The 21,824-nt window shown below is 43.9% G+C and overlaps 1 protein-coding gene across 1 annotated transcript in view; it reads left to right on the top strand.

The window, feature by feature from the left end:
* The window catches only part of LOC142423839 (aldehyde oxidase 3-like), a 118,841-nt gene that overhangs the window by 39,124 nt on the left and 57,893 nt on the right, over positions 1–21,824 (top strand). The window contains exons 17-19 of the mRNA XM_075528950.1: positions 14,271–14,440; positions 15,225–15,339; positions 16,077–16,199. Of these exons, the coding sequence (XP_075385065.1) occupies positions 14,271–14,440; positions 15,225–15,339; positions 16,077–16,199 (408 nt within the window). The remainder of the gene's footprint in view (positions 1–14,270; positions 14,441–15,224; positions 15,340–16,076; positions 16,200–21,824) is intronic.

Genomic DNA, 21,824 nt, shown 5'->3' with positions numbered 1-21,824 from the left:
CTCCCAGCATCTCCCCTCACACCCCTGATCCTGAAGGTATCATCCACCCTGGATTCCCTGTGCCTCCAGCTCCCATATGCACCAGTGTACAACCTCTGCCCTATCCAGTCCTGCAAGGTAGAATTCAGATCATGGTAGTTGTAGGGAGGAAGCATCCAGGATCTGGGGGAAAGCTGTGTTCTTCATCGGTACTACCTCGCACCCTGACTGACCCATCTCCTCTCCTAAACCCCTCTGTGAGGGGATCTTCAGTGGCCAACAAATGGGCTTAGGGTCTCCACTCTGCACTTCCCCCTTCATTCACTATGGTATATATATATTTTGAATCAAGCATATTTGTACATAAGTTTCCATCATTATTTTCTGAACATTTACATTCTATTTGAACCCTTGGTATCAGCTCCTCTTTTGTCCTTATGACCCCTTGATAAATTATAAATTATTATTATTTTCATATCTTGTGTCAACTGCTGTCTCTTTTCCCCCAAGGTTTCTTCCCTCCATCTCTTGCCACCTTCCCCCTAACTCTCCTGGCATCGCTACTCCCATTTCTGTTTCCAAGGGGTTTATTTGCCCTGGATTCAGTGTGTCCTGAGCTCTTGAATTTGCTTTTTGATGTCAAATTGCTAATGTAGGATCAGCTTCTTTAGGAAATGGTCAGCTATGTAAATGCTTCAAAGGAAGGGATCTGTGTTCATTTTACAAAGTATCAAAGTCAGGTGGCTTAAAAAGGAGTGACATGTATTCTGTCATAGTCCTGGGAGTTAGAAATCCAAAATCAAGATGTCAGCAAGGCTGTTTTCTTCTGAAGGATGCCAAATGAGAGACCGGTTCATGTCTCTCTTCTAGCATCTAGTTTCCCACAATTCTTGGCATTCTTCAGCTTGTAGATGCAGCCCTCCAATTTCTGCCTCCATTGTCACATCTTTGTGTGTCTGGGTTCAAATTTCCTCTTATAAGAATGCCAATCATTGACTTAGGACTCACCCTCATCCGGTATGACCTTACCTGAGCATGAATACATTAGCAAAGACCTATTTTCATAGAGGTCACCTTCACAGATACAGGGATCAGGGCGCAGTTCAACTCAATGCTATGCAAATGTTGTATACAAACAGTAATCAGTTACAATGCCAAATCAAAAACAACAACAACAAAAACCAATGGCTACTTAGAGTAACTCTACTGGGCGAAGTAGAACTGCTCACTAGAGTTTCCAAGGCTGAAATCTTGAATGGAGTCGATTGTTACATCTTTCTTTCACGGAGCCGCTGGTGGGTTTAAAGCACTTTCTATTAGCAGCCAGGTGCTTAACCACTGCGCCACCAAGTTTCTTCCTGTTAACAATCAACCAGAAAACCAAATTCACTGCCGTGCTCTTTGAAGTGCTGGGAAGGGGCTATGCAGGCCGGACTGGGAAGGTAAATAACTTCCTGGGGTTCTGGGGCAGGAGTTTGTATAGTTCAATAGGTCATCCATCTTCCTGAGAGGCTGGGAATGGGGGCTGTGAAGTTTCATCTTCCTGAGCAGCCAGAGAGGAAGTGGGTGCTGTCCGGTCCGGACCCAGTCCAAACATTCAAAACTTCTTAATAGTGGTAGTGGGGCTACGTGTTCTGTCTTAACAACTTTCTGCCGAGATAAGGTGAAGAAGGCGGGGATTAAGAGTTGAAGGTTCAGGTCCTGGCCAGTTGGCAGCAGACTGCAAGGGTGGAGAAGAAACTGATTGAAGGTCAGGTTGGAGATATCTTTCATTTGTTCTGCAAAAATTTAAACACACAAGGAGCTAAAAGCAACAGTACACAGATCATTATCAGAGGCCTGATGAGGGGCATAATCCAGGCCGTGACAGGATTTTGAAACCATGAGAAGCTGTTGGTGCCCCACTGACGTTTCCTGATCTCATTGGCCATGGTGCGGAGTGCTTTAATATTTGTTCAGCTATACCTGATTCATTAACATAATAACATTTTCCATTTAGAAAGAGGCATTTTCCTCCCTTATCTGCTGTTAGTAAGTCATGAGCTCGGCGATTTTGTAGGGTGATTTGTGCTAAGGATGTTAACTGCCTTTGGAGGGAGACAGGAGAGTTAGAGGTGGAATCCATAGCAAGTTGTATTTTGTCATTGAAGGTCTGAACTTGAACAATAGCTTGTCCTATTGCTCCTCCTGACATCCGGCTGCAGCTAATGAGGAAGCAAAACTGAGTCCTCCTAATACTGGCAGGAATATCACTCGTTCATTCGAGGGTTAGAGCAAGTGTGTAGTTCCCACAGCCACTGGAGTTCAGCCTGTCCATCTCCAAAAGGAAGAAGAACGAGAGGTGGCTCGAATCCAAGTTAAGGCAAGGCGAAGTAAATTTACCTATGAGCGGCGAAGTTCCAGGGGCAGCTTAGACAGATGGATTTTTATAATCCCATTCATCTTTCAACCTCTCCAAAGATTACGGCCTGTATGGAATAGGTATATGCCATTTAATGTTGAGGGAGACTTGTGTGCTTTGGGATAAAAGCAGGGACTGTTATCTGATTGTATGGAGTCGGGGAGGCCAAACCTGGGGATGATGTGTTAGTAGGATGTCTGTGACTGTCTGCTGTTTCTTGCTTGCTGGGGAAGGCGTTGACCCAACCTGTCAATGTATCCACTAATGTGAGGAGGAATCTAAAATTTTTTGTGCTTAGACATCTGAGTGAAGTTAACTTGCCAGTCCTGGCTGGGCAGGTGACCATGTAGCTGACATGTGGAGATTTTTGGTTTAAGGGCTCCTTAGGTATTTATGACTTTGCAGATGGAACAGGAGGAACATTTTGGATGATGTGGGTTAGTTTAGGGTGATAGAATATTGGTTTGAGGAACTGGGCTAGGGCACGAGGCCCTATGAGTAAGGAGGAATGTACTTGGTGTCGGAGACCTTGGCTTGCTGTGTGGATAATGCTATTTGACTGTGGCAAACTGTCCACCCTTCAGGAGTTTGGTTTTTTTCCCTCCCTTTTGGGTGAGGGTGGCTTTCTCTTGAGGTGTGGGAAAGGGTTGTACTTCAGGGATAGTGAAGTGGAGAATTGGAGCTGGGCTGGCAGAGTTGGCAGTGAGGTTCCTGGCAGTAACATCTGCCTATTGTTGCCCTGTGTGACAAGAGAGTTATCAGTTTGATGCCCTTTGCAATGGATGATGGCCACTTTTGCTGGCAGTTGAATAGCCTGTAAAAGATTAGCTATTAATTTACTGTTTATAGTGGGGGACCCTTTGGTAGAAAGAAATCCCCGCTCCTTCCAGATGGTGGCATGACAGTGAGCTATACGGAACACATATTTAGAATCAGAATATATATTAGCTGTTTTTCCTTTGGCTAGATGGAGCCCTAGTGAGAGCAACAAGCTCCACCCTTTGAGAAGTAGTCCCCACTGGGAGGCATGCAGCTCCCAGACTCGGTCAGATCAAGTGAGATGACAATGTATGCAGCCTGCCGTTGCCCCCGGGCATTTACAACAGAACTGCCATCAACACACAAAGTTAGATCTGGGTTAGGATACGGTTGATCAGAGAGTTTGGGTCAGGGCAGTGTTAGTTCCTCAACTGCTTGGGGGCAGGTGTGACTGCTAACTTCCCATGAGTCTAAGAGCTGAGGGGAGAGGGTTGCTGGGTTTAAAGAGGGAGCCTGGCGCAGTTATGTTAGGGTTTTCGATAAACATGAGATGGATTTCCTGCAAGCGGCTTGGAGACAGTAAAGACAGGACTCGGTGTGAGAGGAGGTCTTGCAGCCTGTGCGTGAACGTCTCTCTCGCAGCATTAACTTTAGGGCTGATTTGGTGAGGGTGGCGGCTGCCACCAGGGCCCCGAGACATGGTTGCCAACCTCTGACTGTCATATCTAGTTGTTTGGAGAGATAAGCTACAGGAGATAGAGCGGGCCCCAGGGGCTGAGTCAGGGCTCCGACTACTATACCTTGTTTTTCGTCCCTGTAAAGTAAAAAGGGTTTGGCAGGATTTGGTAGATGCAGGTGTGGGGAGTGAAGGAGGGCATGTCGGAGTTTGGGAGTTTGTTAAAGGCAGCTTTGACTAACTGGGGAAAGTCTAGGGGGCCAACCAGAGTGGTCTTAGTGGCTTCCTTGTGGTTAACAGCCCAATATGAAACCCAATATGCCATGGATCCATTACCCTTGTGAGAAGTTGGAGACAGAGGCACAGAACAGAGAATTTAGCCAGGAATGTGAAGTTGAGAAAGATTTTATTGAAGCAGGGAAAGAACTCCCGGGAGGGAAAGGAGAGCAGAGAAAGGGACCGGGGGGCACCAGCCCCCGGGTGGTTCTGAGACCCAATGAGTTAGGTCAGGGAAATTGCAGCTTGTTGGTGAGGCGGTGGGAGATATATAGGGTTCGCGCTAAGGGAATATATGTTGACAGAGGGAGAATTTTTATTGCTTGCAGCTGCAGGGCCTTGAATCAGGAGGTGACCCATGGGAGAGCATCCTGTTGTTTGCAGACCTGCTCTCTGAAGTGCTGGGAAAGGGGCTATACAGACCAGCCTGGGGAGGTAAATAGCTTCCTGGAGTGCTGGGGCAGGAGTTGCATAGTTCAATAGGCCATCCATCTTCGGGAGAAGCTGGAAACGGGGGCTGTGAAGTTTCATCTTCACGAGGAGGAGCCAGAGAAGAAGTGGGGGCTGTGTGGTCTGGACCTGGTCCAAACACCTTGAATATATATATTTAGAGTCAGAGATCTCTTATGATCGTTATGAACCTTTCTTATCAACTAATACCTCAAATGACCCAACTCAATGTCAAGGAAGAATTCTTGGATTACAGTAAATTCTTGTATTTAGTGGTCCTGTGAAGATAAGCAGATGATTTGATTGTTTTCATCTTTGTGTTTTTCATCTGTGTGGAGAAAATGAAAAACCTTGTCCACAAAGCTGTTTTAAAGCAGTTCGTCCTCCATATGGCCCACGATGAACCTGAAGTCACTTAACAAATATCTATTGAGTGTCTGCAGGTGCCGAAGACTGCTATTGTCTCATAGCAAGGGGGATAGAGGAGAGCAAGACACATGGAGCTTTCTTTCAAAAGGGGAATGTGTGACAAAGTAGAACTGTGCTCAATGGCTGATTTTACAGATGTAGCTCAATAGTTCTTTCCTCCAGGATGCCTCTGGGGTGTTGGGGGTGGAGCCTTGAACTTCCAAACTCAGTTAGCAGCTGAGTACAAAGAGTGCCTGGGAAAGTAGAGGTAGATAACTTCAGGTAAGCTCAAGGGCCTTTCTGTGAATATGGCATTGATTCTGAAAGCTGAATGACCATAAATACCCAGACATATAAAAATCAGTCAAAAGAACATTCTAGATAGAGGGGATGCAAGGGGAAAGGCTTGGTAGTAGCAAGGGAGTGTGAGGACAAAGGTCAGGAGAGATAATTATCAGCTGTATGGTGCTCAGCACCTTCCCAAAGCTCACAGTTGTTCTAGATCACTATTCCACATTGTGGATACTCCTGGTGAATTAAACAGGTATAAATGACAATGATCAAGAAGTCAGCCTTCCTCAAGATCACAGTCTCAAAGAGCAACTAGATCAATGAACCAAACCACAGTTTATAAGCATAATATTCTGCATCCTGGTTTGGTGAGTAGCATCTAGGGTTTTGGGAGCATGCAGGCAGCCGTCTAGGATGCCGTTGGTCTGTACTTGCCCATAGCAAAAGGGAAAGAAGAAACGAAGGAATCAAAGAAGAAACTGGTCTACAGGAGTGACCGCCTGCATGAGCCAGAGCCTCACACAGAGCCTCAGGTCAAAGGAACTAGAGGGCGCTCAGCTACCCCTGCTAACTTCTGTGATCAGGGACACAGCAGACGATCTAGGACAGACTAGGAGAAAAAACATAGACCAAAGCTTAAATCCCTACCAAAGGGCAGACTTACTGGACTGTTATAGCCTACTAGAACCACCAGAGGCTATTGAAACAAACAAACACATCCAGTTGATTCTGCCTCATAGTGGCCCTATACAGAGCCTCTGGGTTTCTGAGACTGTAACTCCTTAAGTTACAAGATGAAGGAGAAAGCGTCATCTTTCGCCCAAGGAGTTGCTGGTGGTTTTGAGCTGCTGACCTTGCTCTTAGCAGCCCAAATCGTAACCACTATGCCATTGGAGACTACAGTCCTGAGCTATTCTTTCAACTTGGAATTAAACTACTCCCAGAGGTTGCCTTTTATCCAATACTGGCTCATAAAATAAGCAAAATTCCCCATGACTATTGTGCTACTCTAAATAATCATCAATTCCAAATCAAATGGTGAACATTTACCCTGAAGCAAAGATCATAAGGTAAGAGGAGGGCAGGGAAGCTAGATTAGTAGAAAGAGAACAACCAGAATGACAATAATGGGAGTGGAGACACATTGTGAAAAATGTAACCAGTGCAACTGAACAATATAGAGAGGAATTGTTAAATGGAAACCTAATTAATTTACTGTGTAACTTTTACAAAATCATAACAAAATGTTAGTTTTTGAAAAAGATGAAGAAAAAAATGTGCAGGGCCTCCAAAAAAGTTTTAAACTTGACATGTGAACTTTACAAAAAGACAACTAGGACTGCACAATATGTAAAGATTTCAAATTATTCTCCTAAATTATTCTCTAATATAAATAAATGCATTTCCAATCAAACTACCGATAGTACCTTTGGGGAATTGAGTTTTAAGTTTATCTGTTGTTGCTGTTAGTTGCTATTGAGTAGATGCTGACTCATGATGACCCTAAGTACAACAAAGTAAAACGTTGCTGAGTCGCATGCCATCTTCACGACATGTCATGTGTTTAAATCCATGAGTGTGGTCACTGTGTCAATCCCCTGAGGGTTTCCCTCACAAATGTTGACCAACTGTGTTACTTAAGGTAGACTAGAGAAGCAAATCCATAGAAATTCATATGTGTATAAGAGAGAGTTTATATAAAGGATAATTGTACATTAAGAAAGCAGCCCAACCCAGTCCAGTCCAATCCAAGCCCATAAGTCAAATATTAGCCCATATGTGTGATACCAATCTATAAAGTCCTCTTCAGACTCATAAAACATATGTAATGATGCCGAATGTAGGATGATCACAGGCCAGTGGGTAGAAAGTCTTTGAATCCAGTGGCGTTGTAAGCATCTCAGTGCTGGCAGTGGTCTCCACGTGGCTTCTCCAGTTCCCAGGCATGGGAGTCTATCAGCACAGTGCCATGTGTCTTGTCAGTAGAGCGTCTCCAAGGGAGTGAGTTGAGCAGTGAGGGATAGTGTCTCTGCCTCCAAGAAGGAATACAGGATTTCCCAGAATTCTCAGGAGATGGCCATGCCTACACAGAGGTCTCCCTCATTGGCTATGATCTGATTGACAGACTAGACTCCACCCCTTCACTCTTAATCCTCTCAAGTCCCAAATTGTCATCAGATTACGTAGCTACCACACCAACCTAGGGGGCTCATCTTCCAGCCCTGTATCAGACAGCATTGTATTGTGATCCAGAGAGTTCTCATTGACTAATTTTTGGAAGTAGGTTGCCAGGCCTATCTTCCTAATCCTAGTCTGAAATTCCAGTGAAACCCATCCACCACAAGCGACACTACTGATATTTGAGATACTGGTAACATAGCTTCCAGCATCATAGCAACATGCAAACCAACACTGCACAACAAACTGACAGTGGGGCTTTGAAACCTTATCTAGAAAGATAAAAATAGGCATACTTTTAAGAAATAAAAATAGTTTTGAAAGGAAACTAACAGTCCTCTGTAGTATTTAAATTCACTATATAAGCTCTAGTAGTTAAAACTCATAGGTACTAGTATAGGCAGGGACAAATATATCTATGAAACAATGCAGAGTCTGAAATAAATTGGAAGTGGAAATTTGAACTATTTAGAAATAAAGCTACATTTCAAGGAAGTAAAATTATTTAATAAAGAATATTGGTAAAAGTAGGACATCATTTTCAAAACAAAGATACAAATATAACATTGTATTTTTATTGTTCACCATGGAATGAAAATAAATTCCAGATTGATTAAAGATTAAAACATTAAAAACTAAAGCCATGATATTACTAAGTCCTTTATTTTTAGATTCTATAATTTAGGGGAGACATCTCTAAATACAGCATGAAACCCAGCAGCATAAAGGGAAAGATTACCCCATATACTTCAGTATAAGCAAACTAGAAATTTTCAAAATTTTAGTTTGAAAATTTCAGTTTGGCTTATACTGGAGTATATACAGTAATCTATTTGAGGATTTAAAGCAAACAGACAAACAACTTTATTGATGTTGCTAGGTCCCATCAATTTTGGCCCAACACACAGGGACTCACGTATAACAATAGAACATTGCCCTGTCCTGCGCGCCAATCTTTGCTATGTTTGAGCCAAGTGCTGCAGCCGTTGTGTCAGTTCATCTCATTGAGGATCTCTGCTTTTCACTGCCCCTCTCCTTGATCTTTCTCCAGGGACTAGTTCTCCGATTATTTGTTCATAGTGCCGGAGATAAAGTCTCACCAAACATGTTTCTCAGGCGCATTGTGGCTATCCTACTTCCAACACATATTTTTCTTATTCTTCTGTTAGTCCGCGATGTGTTCAACACACTTTGCCACTGTAATTCAAGTGCAGTAGTTCTTCTTTGGTCTTCCTAATTCACTAGCCAGTTTCACCTGCATATGAGGCGATTGAAATACCATGTGACCTGGCTCAGGCACAACACAGCTTGCGAAGTAACACCTCTGCATTTAAACACTTTAATGAGACAGTTTCCTGCAGATTTCCTTCATGTCATACATCATTTGACCTCTTGACTGCTGCTTCCAGATTTACTAGACTGTGGATTGTAGTAAAATGAAATCCTTGACCATTTTAATATTTTCTCTTTTTGTCATGATGCTGCTTATTGACCCAGTTATGAGGATTTTTAATTTCTGTATATTGATGTGTAATACATACAAAAGGCTGTATTCTTTGATCTTCATCAGTAAGTGCTTCAAACATCTTCACTCTAGCAGGTTGGGCTCTGTCATCTGTGTATCAAAGGTTCTTAATAACCTTTCTTAATAACCAAGCTGGATGCCATGATCTGCAGAAGAGTCCTGCTTCCAGGACGGTTAAACAGGGATGGTGAGAGAATGGAGTCCTGACACGGACCTCTCCTGACTTTAAACTATGCAGTATCTCTTTGTGCTAGCTGAACCCTGGCTCTCGGTCTATATACAAGTCCCCGATGTGCACGACCTAAGAAAAACTTAGTATGAAGATAAATAGATAGATAGATAGATAGATAGATAGATAGATAGATAGATAGATAGATAAGAAACACATTTTCCACAACTACTTTTAAAAATAAATAAATCATCCCAAATGGCAAAAAATATTAAAGTAGATCCACTGGAAGATTACTGGGAAGTGGGGGATAGAGTATTAATCTCTATTGACGCTCACTTAGATATTTTAGAAAGCAAATTAATATGACAATAAAATATGGTTGTTTTTTCCCTCCCAAACTATTTCATTAGGTGCTAATCCAGATGTCATATCATTCCATTGTTCAATCACATCCAACAGTTTTGTACAATTGCTACCACAATCAGTTTCAAAACCTTTTGTTCCATCTTGAACCCCTGGTATCAGCTCCCCTCCTTCCACTGAACATGTAGGGAGCTGTATTCTGTTGTTTTCTCTACAGGTTCATCAATCCTGAGTTTCATATACTGACAAACAGACAAACACATAACAGTGATTCAAGAAGGCCACCCACAATGACAAGATACATCAGAGATACACCTCATTCTGAAAGAAAAAAAATTCCCCACACAGAAAATATTAAAAACCATATCTATCCCCCAAAGATACAGTTCTTAACATAACAGATGGACAACCATTGACATATTTTAAATGCTTGCCTCTGATTAAGTTTGACATCTTTTCTCAGTGAATAATAAAAATAAAGGAAACCTAAATGTTTGTTCTTTATTAAATTTAAAAGCAAAACGTTTGGGATTACTGGATCCCAGCAGCAGGGGGCAGAAGAGCTTCCTCTGCAGCCTTCCTATAGCCTTCTGTAACTGTAACATTTAGTACGCTTCAGGTGGAAGAGTATATGGAAAAGTAGCTTCCCCATCAACAGTTCATTCCTAAACTCTCTGGTGACATGGGTGACAGTCTCTGCACTGTCCCTGCACGCTCCCTGTTCCCTCCTTGGTTTCAGTTCTTCCTCTCTCGTCTTCCGCTTTTCCTGTGCTTCTGTCGGCTCATCTTGGGGGAGAATGCTGGTCTTCAGTTGATGCTTGTGAGGAGCACAGTCTTCGAGCTGCTTGCTTGTGCCCCGTCTATTATTTGCTTGGAAGGGGCCTTGAACGTGTCTTCAGTTTTAAGGATTTTTCAGAACCCTAGTTTCAAGGGGTCCTCTAGTCTCTTTCCATTCAGTGCATTTTTGTTTTGTTTCCCCTACTTTGAGTCTTGTTCTTTTTAACATTTTTATTGTAAATCCATGCTATCTAGGACCTCCTACGGTGGTTTTGGTCCGAGGAGTGTGCAGTATTAGCCAGATCAAAAGAATTCACTGCCAAAGGCCATTGGCCGGGTCCACGGGTGGACTAAGACTCCAGTGAATCCCCTCTGATCGGATCAGGGATGTAAATAGACCTTTTATCAGAAAGCAAAGCCCACGATGGCAGATGTAATTACCGTATATACTCGAGTGTAAGTCAACCCGAATAGCAACCGAGGCACCCAATTTTACCACAAATCTGCATCGAAAATGTGCTGAAAAACTTAGGCTATACACAAGTATATGTGGTAGGTTAAAATGTAATATCTTTAATTTGATCTTCCTTCTGACCCATTTAAAAACTGTTTTGGTTTTTTGTTTTGTTAAGTGAAGAGGAAATATATTTGAATTAAGCCTCTGGTGAATCCCCTCTGACCACGGCACAGGGCTGTGGATGCCTCGCTAGCGCATGCAGAATGCACTGGAAAGTGGATTGTTGCAGATGCAGTAAAGCTCGAATTTTGTACCTATCATTTGCTCTCCCTTATGATCCATTTGTTCTAGCTTTTAATATTGTTTTCTTTTTAATTGGGCTTTTTATTGATTTTTCTTTGCTATCCTGGTTAGGGTTTTGTTTGGTTGTTTGATGTTTTTCTGTCTATGAAATCCAGGATAGATAAATCTATGGAGATCGTAACTGGATTAATGGTCCCTGGGGGTGTGACAGGGGAAATGAAGAGCTAACAACAATGAGCACAGGAATAAAGAAAAGGCTCTAACACGGATTGTGGTGATGAGTGTATAGCTCTTCTTGATGGGATTGAACTATTGAGTCGTATGATATGTGAATGATATGCAAACAAAACTGTTGGAAAAAAATCACTGTCATCAAGTTGATTCACTCTTATAGAGACCCAATAGGACAGGGTTTCTGAGACTCTGTGGGAGAATAGGAAGTTTTGTCTTTCTCCCAAATAACCAGGTACCTTCCAGGTTTTCTGGTCTCAGATTAGAAGAGGTTATGATCCGTATGGGCCACCAGACGCCCTTGAGTCTCTGCAGGCAGGAAAACATGGAGAGTTGACCCTTAGATGCTGCCTCTCAGGCTTTTAAGACCCGGGTATTATCATTCGCCTAGGATGTAGAATATTTTATTTGTCAACTGTGTTTTAGCCATTGACCTCTGACTACCCCAAGGTTCATGTTCAGGCCACCACATATTTTTTCCAGTTTTAACACAGGTTCTGAGGTGACAATGTGCAGCAAGAACAGAAGCCTATTATTACTTCTTATCTTCCCCTTAGCAACAGTAAGTTAGCTTGGCAGATGGCTAGATGGTATCTTTGAGAGGTTCTGTTCCAACGGGATGTATGTGCCCCACACTCTAAAGACTTGAATCTGTGCCATCGACCAGAGGTACCTTTGTGTCTGAGTTCTTACTGAGTCTGGCCAGTCTGCCTCTTCAGGAAGTTGGCATTGAATTAACGGGTGGAGCTCAGAATGTGGTTTTAGTCACTGAGAACCCTTCTCAGTCATTGAAGTAAGCAAAAGGCAGCAGAAACCAGGAAACTGCCAGAAACCCTCATTTGCATTTTCCAGCAGACACCAGCAACCACAGTCTAATTGATTGCATGCCTCTGGGATTGGAACTGTCTTGAGACTGGGAGGGGAAGATGAGAGGTAAAATCGGAATGTGGGTGGACATGACTGGGCCAGATCCCTTCATTTTCCTACACCTGGGTACTTGGGTGAGAACTGTGCTGTGTCGGCTCTTTTAAACTGTGTATGGACCCCCTTACCCCCTGTCGTTCTCTGTGCCCTGCCCTGGTCTAGCAGGTTCCTAGGCTTCTCTCTCACACAGGATGTCCCATTGCTTGACCAGGGAGAGAGAAGCCTTTATTCCCAGCACAATGGCAAATTCCTGGAGTCCCAGATCAGTTAAAATTTATCTTCATAATGGTTTGTTCTAATAATGTGGCATTGTATGTTACTCATCTTCCTGACATGATCGCTGAAGACAAAATGGGTGCGTAATCAATATGGTAAAGAAAGCTGATGGTGCCTGGCTATTAAAAGAGATAGCACCTGGGGTCTTCAAGGCTTGTGGCTAAACAAGTGTCTATCTAGCAGGGAAGCAACAAAACCCATATGGAAGAAGCACACCAGCATGTGTGATTATGAGGCATCAATGGGAAAAGGTAACAGAAGTTCAAAAACAAGCAGCCCAATCCATGTGAAGGGGCGTAGATGCAGTGGAGATGTGAAACCCACCTGTAAGATAATTGGGCAGTCCCTCTCAGAAGGGCCACGTGGAAGGGATGATAAATCCAGGGCACAGTATAGCACTGATGAACCACATGACTAGCCTCTAGTTCTTTTTTATTTCCTCCCCTTACTATTATGGTTTTTGTTTTACCACATTAATCATGTCAGCTTTGCATAAGTTCACCTGTATCTTTAAGATTGTTGGATACATGAAAGCCAAGATAAATAACCCATCAGAAACGGTAATGGAGTAATGGTTCCCTGAGGGGGTGGGAAGAGGGGGTGGTGAGGGGAGAGGGGAATAGGGAGCTGACAGCATTGATGACGGTATAACCCCACTTGATGGAATCAAACAACAGAATTGTATGTGGATGGATATATAGGATGTGTAAGATATGGCAAAAATAAAAATAAGGGTTCCTGGGGATGTGGTGGAGGAGGGAAGGAATAAAGGGGAGCAGATATCAAGGAGTTTAAGAAAAAAGAAAATGTTTTGAAATGGATTGTGGTAGCAATTGTACAACACTGTTTGAACTGCAGAATGTTATATTTGTAAGAGCTCCCAATAAAATGATTTTTAAATGTGTCTTCGCTTAGTTAAAAATGTTGCTTCAGCTGAGAAGTATGAATTTGGATCCTGAGTGGGGTGATGGGTGACACACTGAGCTGCTAGCGGCGAGGTCAGCCATCCGAACCTGCCTGTTGCACCTGGAAGAATGATGGAGTTTCTGGTCCATGAAGAGTTAGCCTTGGAAATGCAAGCGCGCCATTCTACTCTGGCCTAGGGGGTCTCTATGAACCCTGCTGCAGTCACAGTTGCATACTGGGTCGCTGACCCTAAGGTCAGCAGTTCAGGAGTTGGGCTTGACCCGATGGCATGGGTAGTCTCACACGTTCTTTACGCAGCTTCAGAAATAGAACCCAAATTGCTTCCAACAGACAAAAGCTCCTCTTTGAAACCTCTTGTTGCTAGGACCCACCCACATCTCCTGTTTTCCGGTCTGATGCTCATTTCTTCAACACTGCTTCCTGGCTGCCTGTTGGGAGATGACACTAAACAGAGCGCATGCGCTTCCACTTGCCCCAACTGGACATTTTTACGCAGGTGGCCTTTCATAACATCTGTTTGATAACACAGACACGATGGACCACAGGGTTCAATCTGTAATCTATCAGGGGGTGGTGCAGGGCCAGCTGGGTCTCCTTCCCTTGTGCATGGCATCTCCCTGAGTCTACAGGAGACTCGATGGCAGGTAGCAGCAAGAGCGGTGCCACGACAGTGCTCAGTCCCAGTGAGTCCCCCCACCCTGCCTCAGCCTCCTCACACTTACCTCTTTACCTTCACATACACCAACAATGAGCGAGAAGAAAAACAATTTAGGCTCAACATAGACTTGTTTGGAAAGCCTGGCCTTGGGTTGAGTAGAGAAGCCCCCACCAGTTTTCTGGTAGACGTTTCTGTCTCACAATTTTACTGAATGTGTTTTCCTTTGCTTTAAAACTCAGTGCGTAGATCCACAGCAGCTCCCACAAGACCCAGTTGGTCGGCCCGTCATGCATCAGTCAGGGGTCAAACATGCCACCGGAGAAGCTGTCTTTTGTGACGACATGCCTGCCTTCTCGGGAGAACTCTTCCTGGCAGTGGTGACCAGCACCAGGCCACATGCTAAACTCATGTAAGTAAAAAGCATTGTAAAGCGAGTGATGTCCAACAGACACTTCAGGGAGTGCTTATTGAGAATCCAACACATGGAAGTAGCAACTGGAAAAGGCAACCTCAGCATATATCTTGATAAAAGAAAATTGAAAGGCATAAAGAATAGCATGGCTTTGGAACTAGCTAAAGCAGTGCACCGCCGTTAAGACGAAGAGTTGGTATCCAAATGATCTGGGAATCTATCTAAAGGAGCGAAAAGCACTACTTCAGCTCACGAGAGTCCCCTGAAGAGCTGTCATCCTCCGTACCTTTTCCCCTCACTTTTTATATCCAGCCTGAACTTATTAGTTTTTGAAAATGCAAGGCTGTATCTTCACAGAAGGTGAGAATCACAAAATGCTCTCTCTGAAAGATGCCCTTGGTTTGTCAACCCTGCATCCGATAAAACCAGCATTTTCCAGTGGCCCTGGTGTTCACATAGTCTGACCACACTTCCCATTGTGGACTTGCCTGGTGGAATCACGTGACCTCCAGCAGCATTCCTGGGACTTACCATCACCACCTCCCCTAGCTGCTGGGGAGTCAATTCCGACTATCAGGGTTGAACTAGGGTTTTCAATGGCTGATTTCTTTTTTTTCCAGAAGTAGATACCCAGATCTTTCTCTCAGAACCTCTAGGGAGTTTTGAACCTTCCACCTTTCAGTTAGCAGTCAAGTATGTTAACAGCTTGCACCAGCCAATTTACCTATCAGAAGGCCACATGTCTCATGTCACTTTGCACCTTTGCCATTTTCTTTCCCAGTTCCATTGATGCTTCTGAAGCCCTGGCGTCGCCTGGGGTGGTGGATGTGATAACAGCTCAGGATGTGCCAGGTGACAATGGCAGTGCAGAAGAAAGGCTGTATGCGCAGGACAAGGTAGGCTGTCCACCGCGCCTGGGATTCCTTCAGGCCATTGGTAACAGTGGCACGGCTCATCCCCGGTGCTGGCTATTTTCTAGTTGGCTTTGTCCACATGATCACTTGCCATTCTGCCAACAACTCTGGAATATTTATTTGTAGTAATTTTGGCTGGAAAGGCATTGGTGATTCCGTGGTAGAATTCACATCGCCTATGGAGGAGACCAGGGTTCAAGTCCATGACAATGCATTTCACACACAGCCATCACCCGTCTCTGTCAGTGGAAGCTTATGTAGTTCTATGATGTCAAACATGTTTCAGTGGGGCTTCCAGATTAAGATGGACTAGGAAGAAAGGTTTGCTCGATCTACTTGATAACTGAATGTGCCAGTGAAAACCTGTGGGTCATACGGTCAGATCCTATTGGTCATGGGATTGTACAGGACCAGGCAGTATTTTGTTCCTCTGTGTATGGAGTTTGCCATGAGTCAGGAGCCAATACAACAGCAGGCAGCAACAACAACAACATTGTTTCAGGATAGGTCTAATATGAACACCTCCATTGAAGGTAGAAGACATGGAGATGTAGAGCTTTTAGTTCATTGCTGAGAGGCTAATAGTGGTGGCCAAGCTAACATACATCCCCAACTCCACACACATCCTCTCAGGATGTGTCAGCCCCACACTGGAAATTGGTGTATATTGAACATTCTGGACCCATTCAAGCATGTTTCTGGACCTGGTTTTTCTGCAGGTGGCTTGTGTGGGTCAGGTTGTCTGCACGGTGGCTGCCGATTCATATGCTCATGCCAAGCAGGCCACCCAAAAGGTGAAGATTGAATATGAAGATGTGGAGCCTGTGATTGTAAGCATTCAGGTATGGATAACCTTCTCAATGTTGTGGTCATTTGGCAAGTGTTTCCAGAAAGTTCTAAAGCATGTTGTTACCATGGTACTTGTAAAACTCCATGTTGCGTGGCATTACCCAGCTGATGAGGCAATAAGACAGTGTGAACAGTATGTTTTATCCTAAAAGGTCCAGCCATTCCAAAACGTTGGTCCCCCTAATCCTTCCTCGTATTCTGGAAGGGCTGTGTGTTAGGCAGGGTTCTCTAGAGAAACAAAACCAGGATATTTATGATTACATAGATATAAAAGGATAGGTTTATATAGCGAGAAGAAATACAAGAGATAACTAGTTCACACAGCAGGACTAGTTCACACAGAAGGGTCTTCAACTCACGCCGCTGCTGGTCCAAAGTCAAAGAAGCAGACAGTGGAATTTTCCTGCAGGTAACATGAGCAGAGTCAGCCTGCAGGCAGCAGGTATGGCAAGGTAGGACAGCAACAGGAGGCAGATGACAAGTCAAGGTGTAGCTGAGACCAGTAGCTCAGCAGTGTACGTAGCTAAGCAGGTTCCAGTGGAACCTCAAGCTCTAGTGGTGCACAGCATTGCAACCCAATCCTTGGGTTGGCTCACCCCACAGGTATCGCAGCACACAGTTGAGGCAAAGGACTAGCTCAGGCAGCAGTGCACTGATCCAATCACCAGGGAGAGAGAGGGAAGGATTCCGACCTCAGAAAGCCATTTATCTCAGTAGCCAGCAAATCAAGCTGTGATTTGATTGACAGGTTAAATCTGATCCACATATTCATTCCTATGGGAGCCAAAAAAATCTAACTACCACAGACTGCCTTTCTTTCTGTCACCCCCCAGATGCTCCTGGTTAGGAATGGGTTCCTCCCTGTTCATGGGGTAACCATTCTAGTACAAGTGAAATGCCCTTGCTCCCCTAAAGGGACCTGAGCCCTGATGGCATCCAGGGTTGCATTTTAGGGCTACTAACTGCAAGGGCAGTGATTTGAAACCACTAGCCACTCTGACAGGAAGGTGAGACTTTCTACTCCCACAAAGAGTTATCTTTTCAGAAACCCACAGGAGCAGTTCTATTCTGTCCCATAAGGTCACTGTGAGTCAGAATTGCCTTGATGGTAGTGAGCTTGGTTTGGTTCACTAAAGAGAGAAACCACTGGGGAAAGCTCCAATTCCAAACTTGGCATTTGAATCCTAGAAAATTAGGTGGATTTTAGTACTTACAAGTGCAAAATGTGTTTCATTTATCTCCTGTCTCATTTTCCAACTGTCCTGGGTTCTTCAGTTCCATTGAGATTTCTCTTGCCCCAGTTGAAACCAGCTCATTCCCCAAAAAAATGAATTGTTCTTTTTCTGCACTTTCTGCCACTTTCCAAGGTAATATTGTAGTGATTCCTTTCACACATTCCCAAGAGCTCCAGCAGAGAGGGAGGTATACTCTTGCTTAGAGGAAAGACCGTGAGAGGCTTCTTAGCATTGCACTGGCCAGGTTGGACATCCTACAGCCCCCCTCTGCTCCCTGACCCACGGACAGAAACTGGAGGTGTGTTCTCAAATGAATACCATGGAGTCCTACCTGAGAGTCAGCTGCAAAGTGAAAATCAGGAATTAACTTTAACCTAGTTTACACTGGACCAAGATGAGTCAGGATAAAGTTGAATCAAAAATTAAATGTCAATAATGAAACAATACAATCCAAAGAAGAAACCCTGGGAGAATTATTTTATAGTACTCATCTGTCTATGACTCAAACTCTAAATTCCATAAAAGGAATGATGGATAAATTCAATTACATAACAAGTCGCAAAACAAGAATTTAATATGCAATAGTCAAAAGACAAACATTGAATTGGGGGGTGGGGGGGGTGTCACTGCAAAGACAATGACCTGATCTCTTTAAGAAGTAATGATGCCTAGAAACAAGGAGTATTGCTGATGGGAGGATAACTTGTAACGACCCTTTGAAAGGGAATTTAACAGTACCTATAAAAATTCCTAACTTATATACTTGTATTCTTTGATCTAACAACTCCACTCTGATAATTCATTTCTCATGTTAGCTTGTGCATGTGCAAAATAATATGTCTTCCAAGTTATTCATTGCAGTATTGTTCATAGCAGTTAACAACAGGAAACCACACAATTGTCTATCTAGGTATTTATAAAATGTAATTCTAGAAAGTTGTGTATATAAAAAGGTAAAGATGTTCTGTAAGAATTGGTACATAGCAATACGTTCTATTGATAAATAAAATAAAAGGGTACAAAAAGGTAGATTAAAATAGGAGTCATAGTACATAGTCATATTTGCTTGCATAGCTAAGGGGAAGGGGAAGACAATATTCTGCAGAAAGAGAAGAGATTAGAGAGAGGTAGGACAAGCTTTTGGGAGGTTTGATAAGTTGTTTAAATTGTTGAATACAAAAAATGATGCTATAAAATATAAATCCCTACCTAATTCACAATAAAAAGCTTTTTAAAGAGAGAGTGAGGAAAAGAGAGAGACTGAGGGAGAGTAACCGTAGTCACCACGGCAGGTATGGGTGAAAAATGGACAGAAGGATGGGGTGGGAACAAGACTCATCATTAAATGTATTTGTATTGTTTCTGTTTTAAACCATTATGTGTTAGTTAATTTTGAAAATATTTGGAAGTAACCTTTAAAATTATCCCTTAAAATGTACATAAAGTAATGTCCCCTCTAATATAGGCTTTACCCATAGACTCCGATTCAGTCAAGTTTTGAAGACTGAAGTTCCATTAAGGTAGTGGACAGACTTTGGGCCGTCCCTCATGCTCAAGCCCTCTCTCAATGCAAGAGCACTTTGTTCTAACAACCTGGCATTCTGGGATGCTCACCCTCCTGGCACAATCACTCAATACAAAATAGGTGCATAGGCAAATGTGAAAAAAGCTGATGGTGCCCAGCCATCAAAACATATCGTATATACTCGAGTATAAGCTAACCCGAGTATAAGCCGAGGTAACTAATTATTACCTGGGAAACCAGAAAAACTGATTGACTCGAATATAAGCCTAGGGTGGGAAATGCAGGGTGTGAATTAACACAGAGACCAGAGGGGAGAGACAGAGCACAACCACAGGCACATCCTTACCAGTTCAGCTGCCGGGGTAAGTGAATCACTACGGGTGCTTCTGTGAATTGGAACCATCCACATCATAGGATGGCTCTGATTGGTTAGATGTGAGTAAACAAACATTCAAAGCCCTGCAGTGTCAGCGGGGCTTTGAATGAACAGCGGAGGAACGACAATCACCCACGAGATGTTGCACCTCACTGGGGTACCACTGATCCATGTATAAGCCGAACCCCAGTTTTTCAGCACATTTTTAAAAAACATTTTATTAGGGGCTTGTACCACTCTTATCACAAGCCATACATACACATACATCAATTGTATAAAGCACATCTGTACATTCTTTACCCTAATCATTTTCTTCCCCCCCCCTTTTCTTTTTTTACATTTTATTAGGGGCTCATACAACTCTTATCACAATCCATACATACACATACATCAATTGTATAAAGCACATCCGCACATTCCCTGCCCCAATCATTCTCAAAGCTTTTGCTCTCCACTTAAGCCCTTTGCATCAGGTTCTCTTTTTTCGCCCCCTCCCTCCCTGCTCCTCCCTCCCCCCTCCCTCATGTGCCCTGGGTAATTTATACATTGTTATTTTGTCATATCTTGCCCCTTCCGGAGTCTTCCTTCCCACCCCCCCTTCTCTGCCGTCCATCTCCCAGGGAGGAGGTCACATGTGGATCCCTGTAATCAGTTCCCCCTTCCCAACCCACACACCCTACACTCTCCCAGCATTGCCGCACACACTCTTGGTCCTGAAGGTATCATCCACCCTGGATTCCCTGTGCCTCCAGCTCCCATATGCACCAGTGTACAACCTCTGCCCTATCCAGTCCTGCAAGGTAGAATTCGGATCATGGTAGTTGTGGGGAGGAAGCATCCAGGATCTGGGGGAAAGCTGCGTTCTTCATCGGTTCTACCTCGCACCCTGACTGACCCATCTCCTCTCCTAAACCCCTCTGTGAGGGAATCTCCAGTGGCCGACACTTGGGCCTTGGGTCTCCACTCTGCACTTCCCCCTTCATTCAATATGGTATATATATACATACATATATCTTTTTTTTTTTTTTGCATGATGCCTTATACCTGGTCCCTTTGGCACCTCGTGATCGCACTGGCCGGTGTGCTTCTTCCATGTGGGCTTATTTGCTTCTGAGCTAGATGGCCGCTTGTTCACCTTCAAGCCTTTAAGACCCCAGACACTATCTCTTTTGATAGCCGGGCACCATCAGCTTTCTTCGCCACATTTGCTTATGCACCCATTTGTCTTCAGCGATCCTATCATGGAGGTGTGCAGTCGATGATATGATTTTTTGTTCTTTCATGCCTGATAACTGATCCCTTCGGGACCACTCGATCACACAGGCTGGTGTGTTCTTCCATGTGGGCTTTGTTGCTTCTGAGCTAGATGGCTGCTTGTTTATCTTCAAGCCTTTAAGACCCCAGTCACTATCTCTTTTGATAGCCGGGCACCATCAGCTTTCCTCACCACATTTACTTGTTCACCCACTTTGGCTTCAGCAGTTGTGTCGGGAGAGTGAGCATCATAGAGTTCCAATTTAATAAAAGAAAGTATTCATGCATTGAGGGAGTGTTTGAGTAGAGGCCCAAGGTCCTTCCGCCACCTTAATACTTAACCTATAAATATAGACACATAGATCTATTTCCCCATCCATATATATATATATATATATATATATTTGCATGTACATGTCTTTGTCTAGACCTCCATAAATGCCCTTTGACTCCTAGCTCTTTCCTCCATCTCCCTTGACTTTCCTCCTGCCCCACTACCATGCTCTGTCACAACCTGGGCTACAGCTATACCTCTTCTCTACGCAACCTTACCCTTGATCATTCCCCACCAGGCCCGCCACTCCCCCCTCTCTACCATTTTGGGTCCCATGTTGTTCCCTTGTCCCTGTGTTTGTTGACACCCCTTCCTTACCCCCTTACCCACACCCACCCCAAATCCCCCCCGGAACTGTCGGTCCCATTGTTTTTCCTCCAGATAGTTCATCCAGCCTGTCCTATTCAGACAGGAGACACTAACATGTACGAAAACAAGACAGAGGAAGACAAAGCAACAGTATACAACCAGACAACAAAGCAACAAAAACAAATCACTGACAAAGAACAAAACAAAACACTTCACAAGAGAAAAGCTTGTAGTTAGTTCAGGGATCGTTTGCTGGCCCTTAGGAGCATTTTCCAGTCCAGTCTGTTGGGGCACCACGCCCTGGCCCCAAAGTCCACTTTCAGCATTCCCTGGGGACCTTGCCACTCCATTCCCTTGCTGTTCCGCTGCACTCCCCCAGTGCTTTGCCTCGGTGTGGTGGGATCAGGTCAGTGCAATTCCCACACTGTTTCTCCGGTGCTGTCCCCTGTATCGCCCTTAGTCTTTCAGCACATTTTTTTGTGCTGAAAAAATTGGATTATACACGAGTATATATGGTATATCATCTGGGGCTTAAAGGATTGAAGTTAAACAAGCGGCCATTTAGCAGAGAAGCAACAAGCCCAC

This window comes from Tenrec ecaudatus, chromosome 13, assembly GCF_050624435.1.
Source record: "Tenrec ecaudatus isolate mTenEca1 chromosome 13, mTenEca1.hap1, whole genome shotgun sequence".
NCBI lineage: Eukaryota > Metazoa > Chordata > Mammalia > Afrosoricida > Tenrecidae > Tenrec > Tenrec ecaudatus.
Note: the sequence above shows the minus strand (reverse complement) of the source record. Positions and strands in the feature narration are given on the sequence as shown.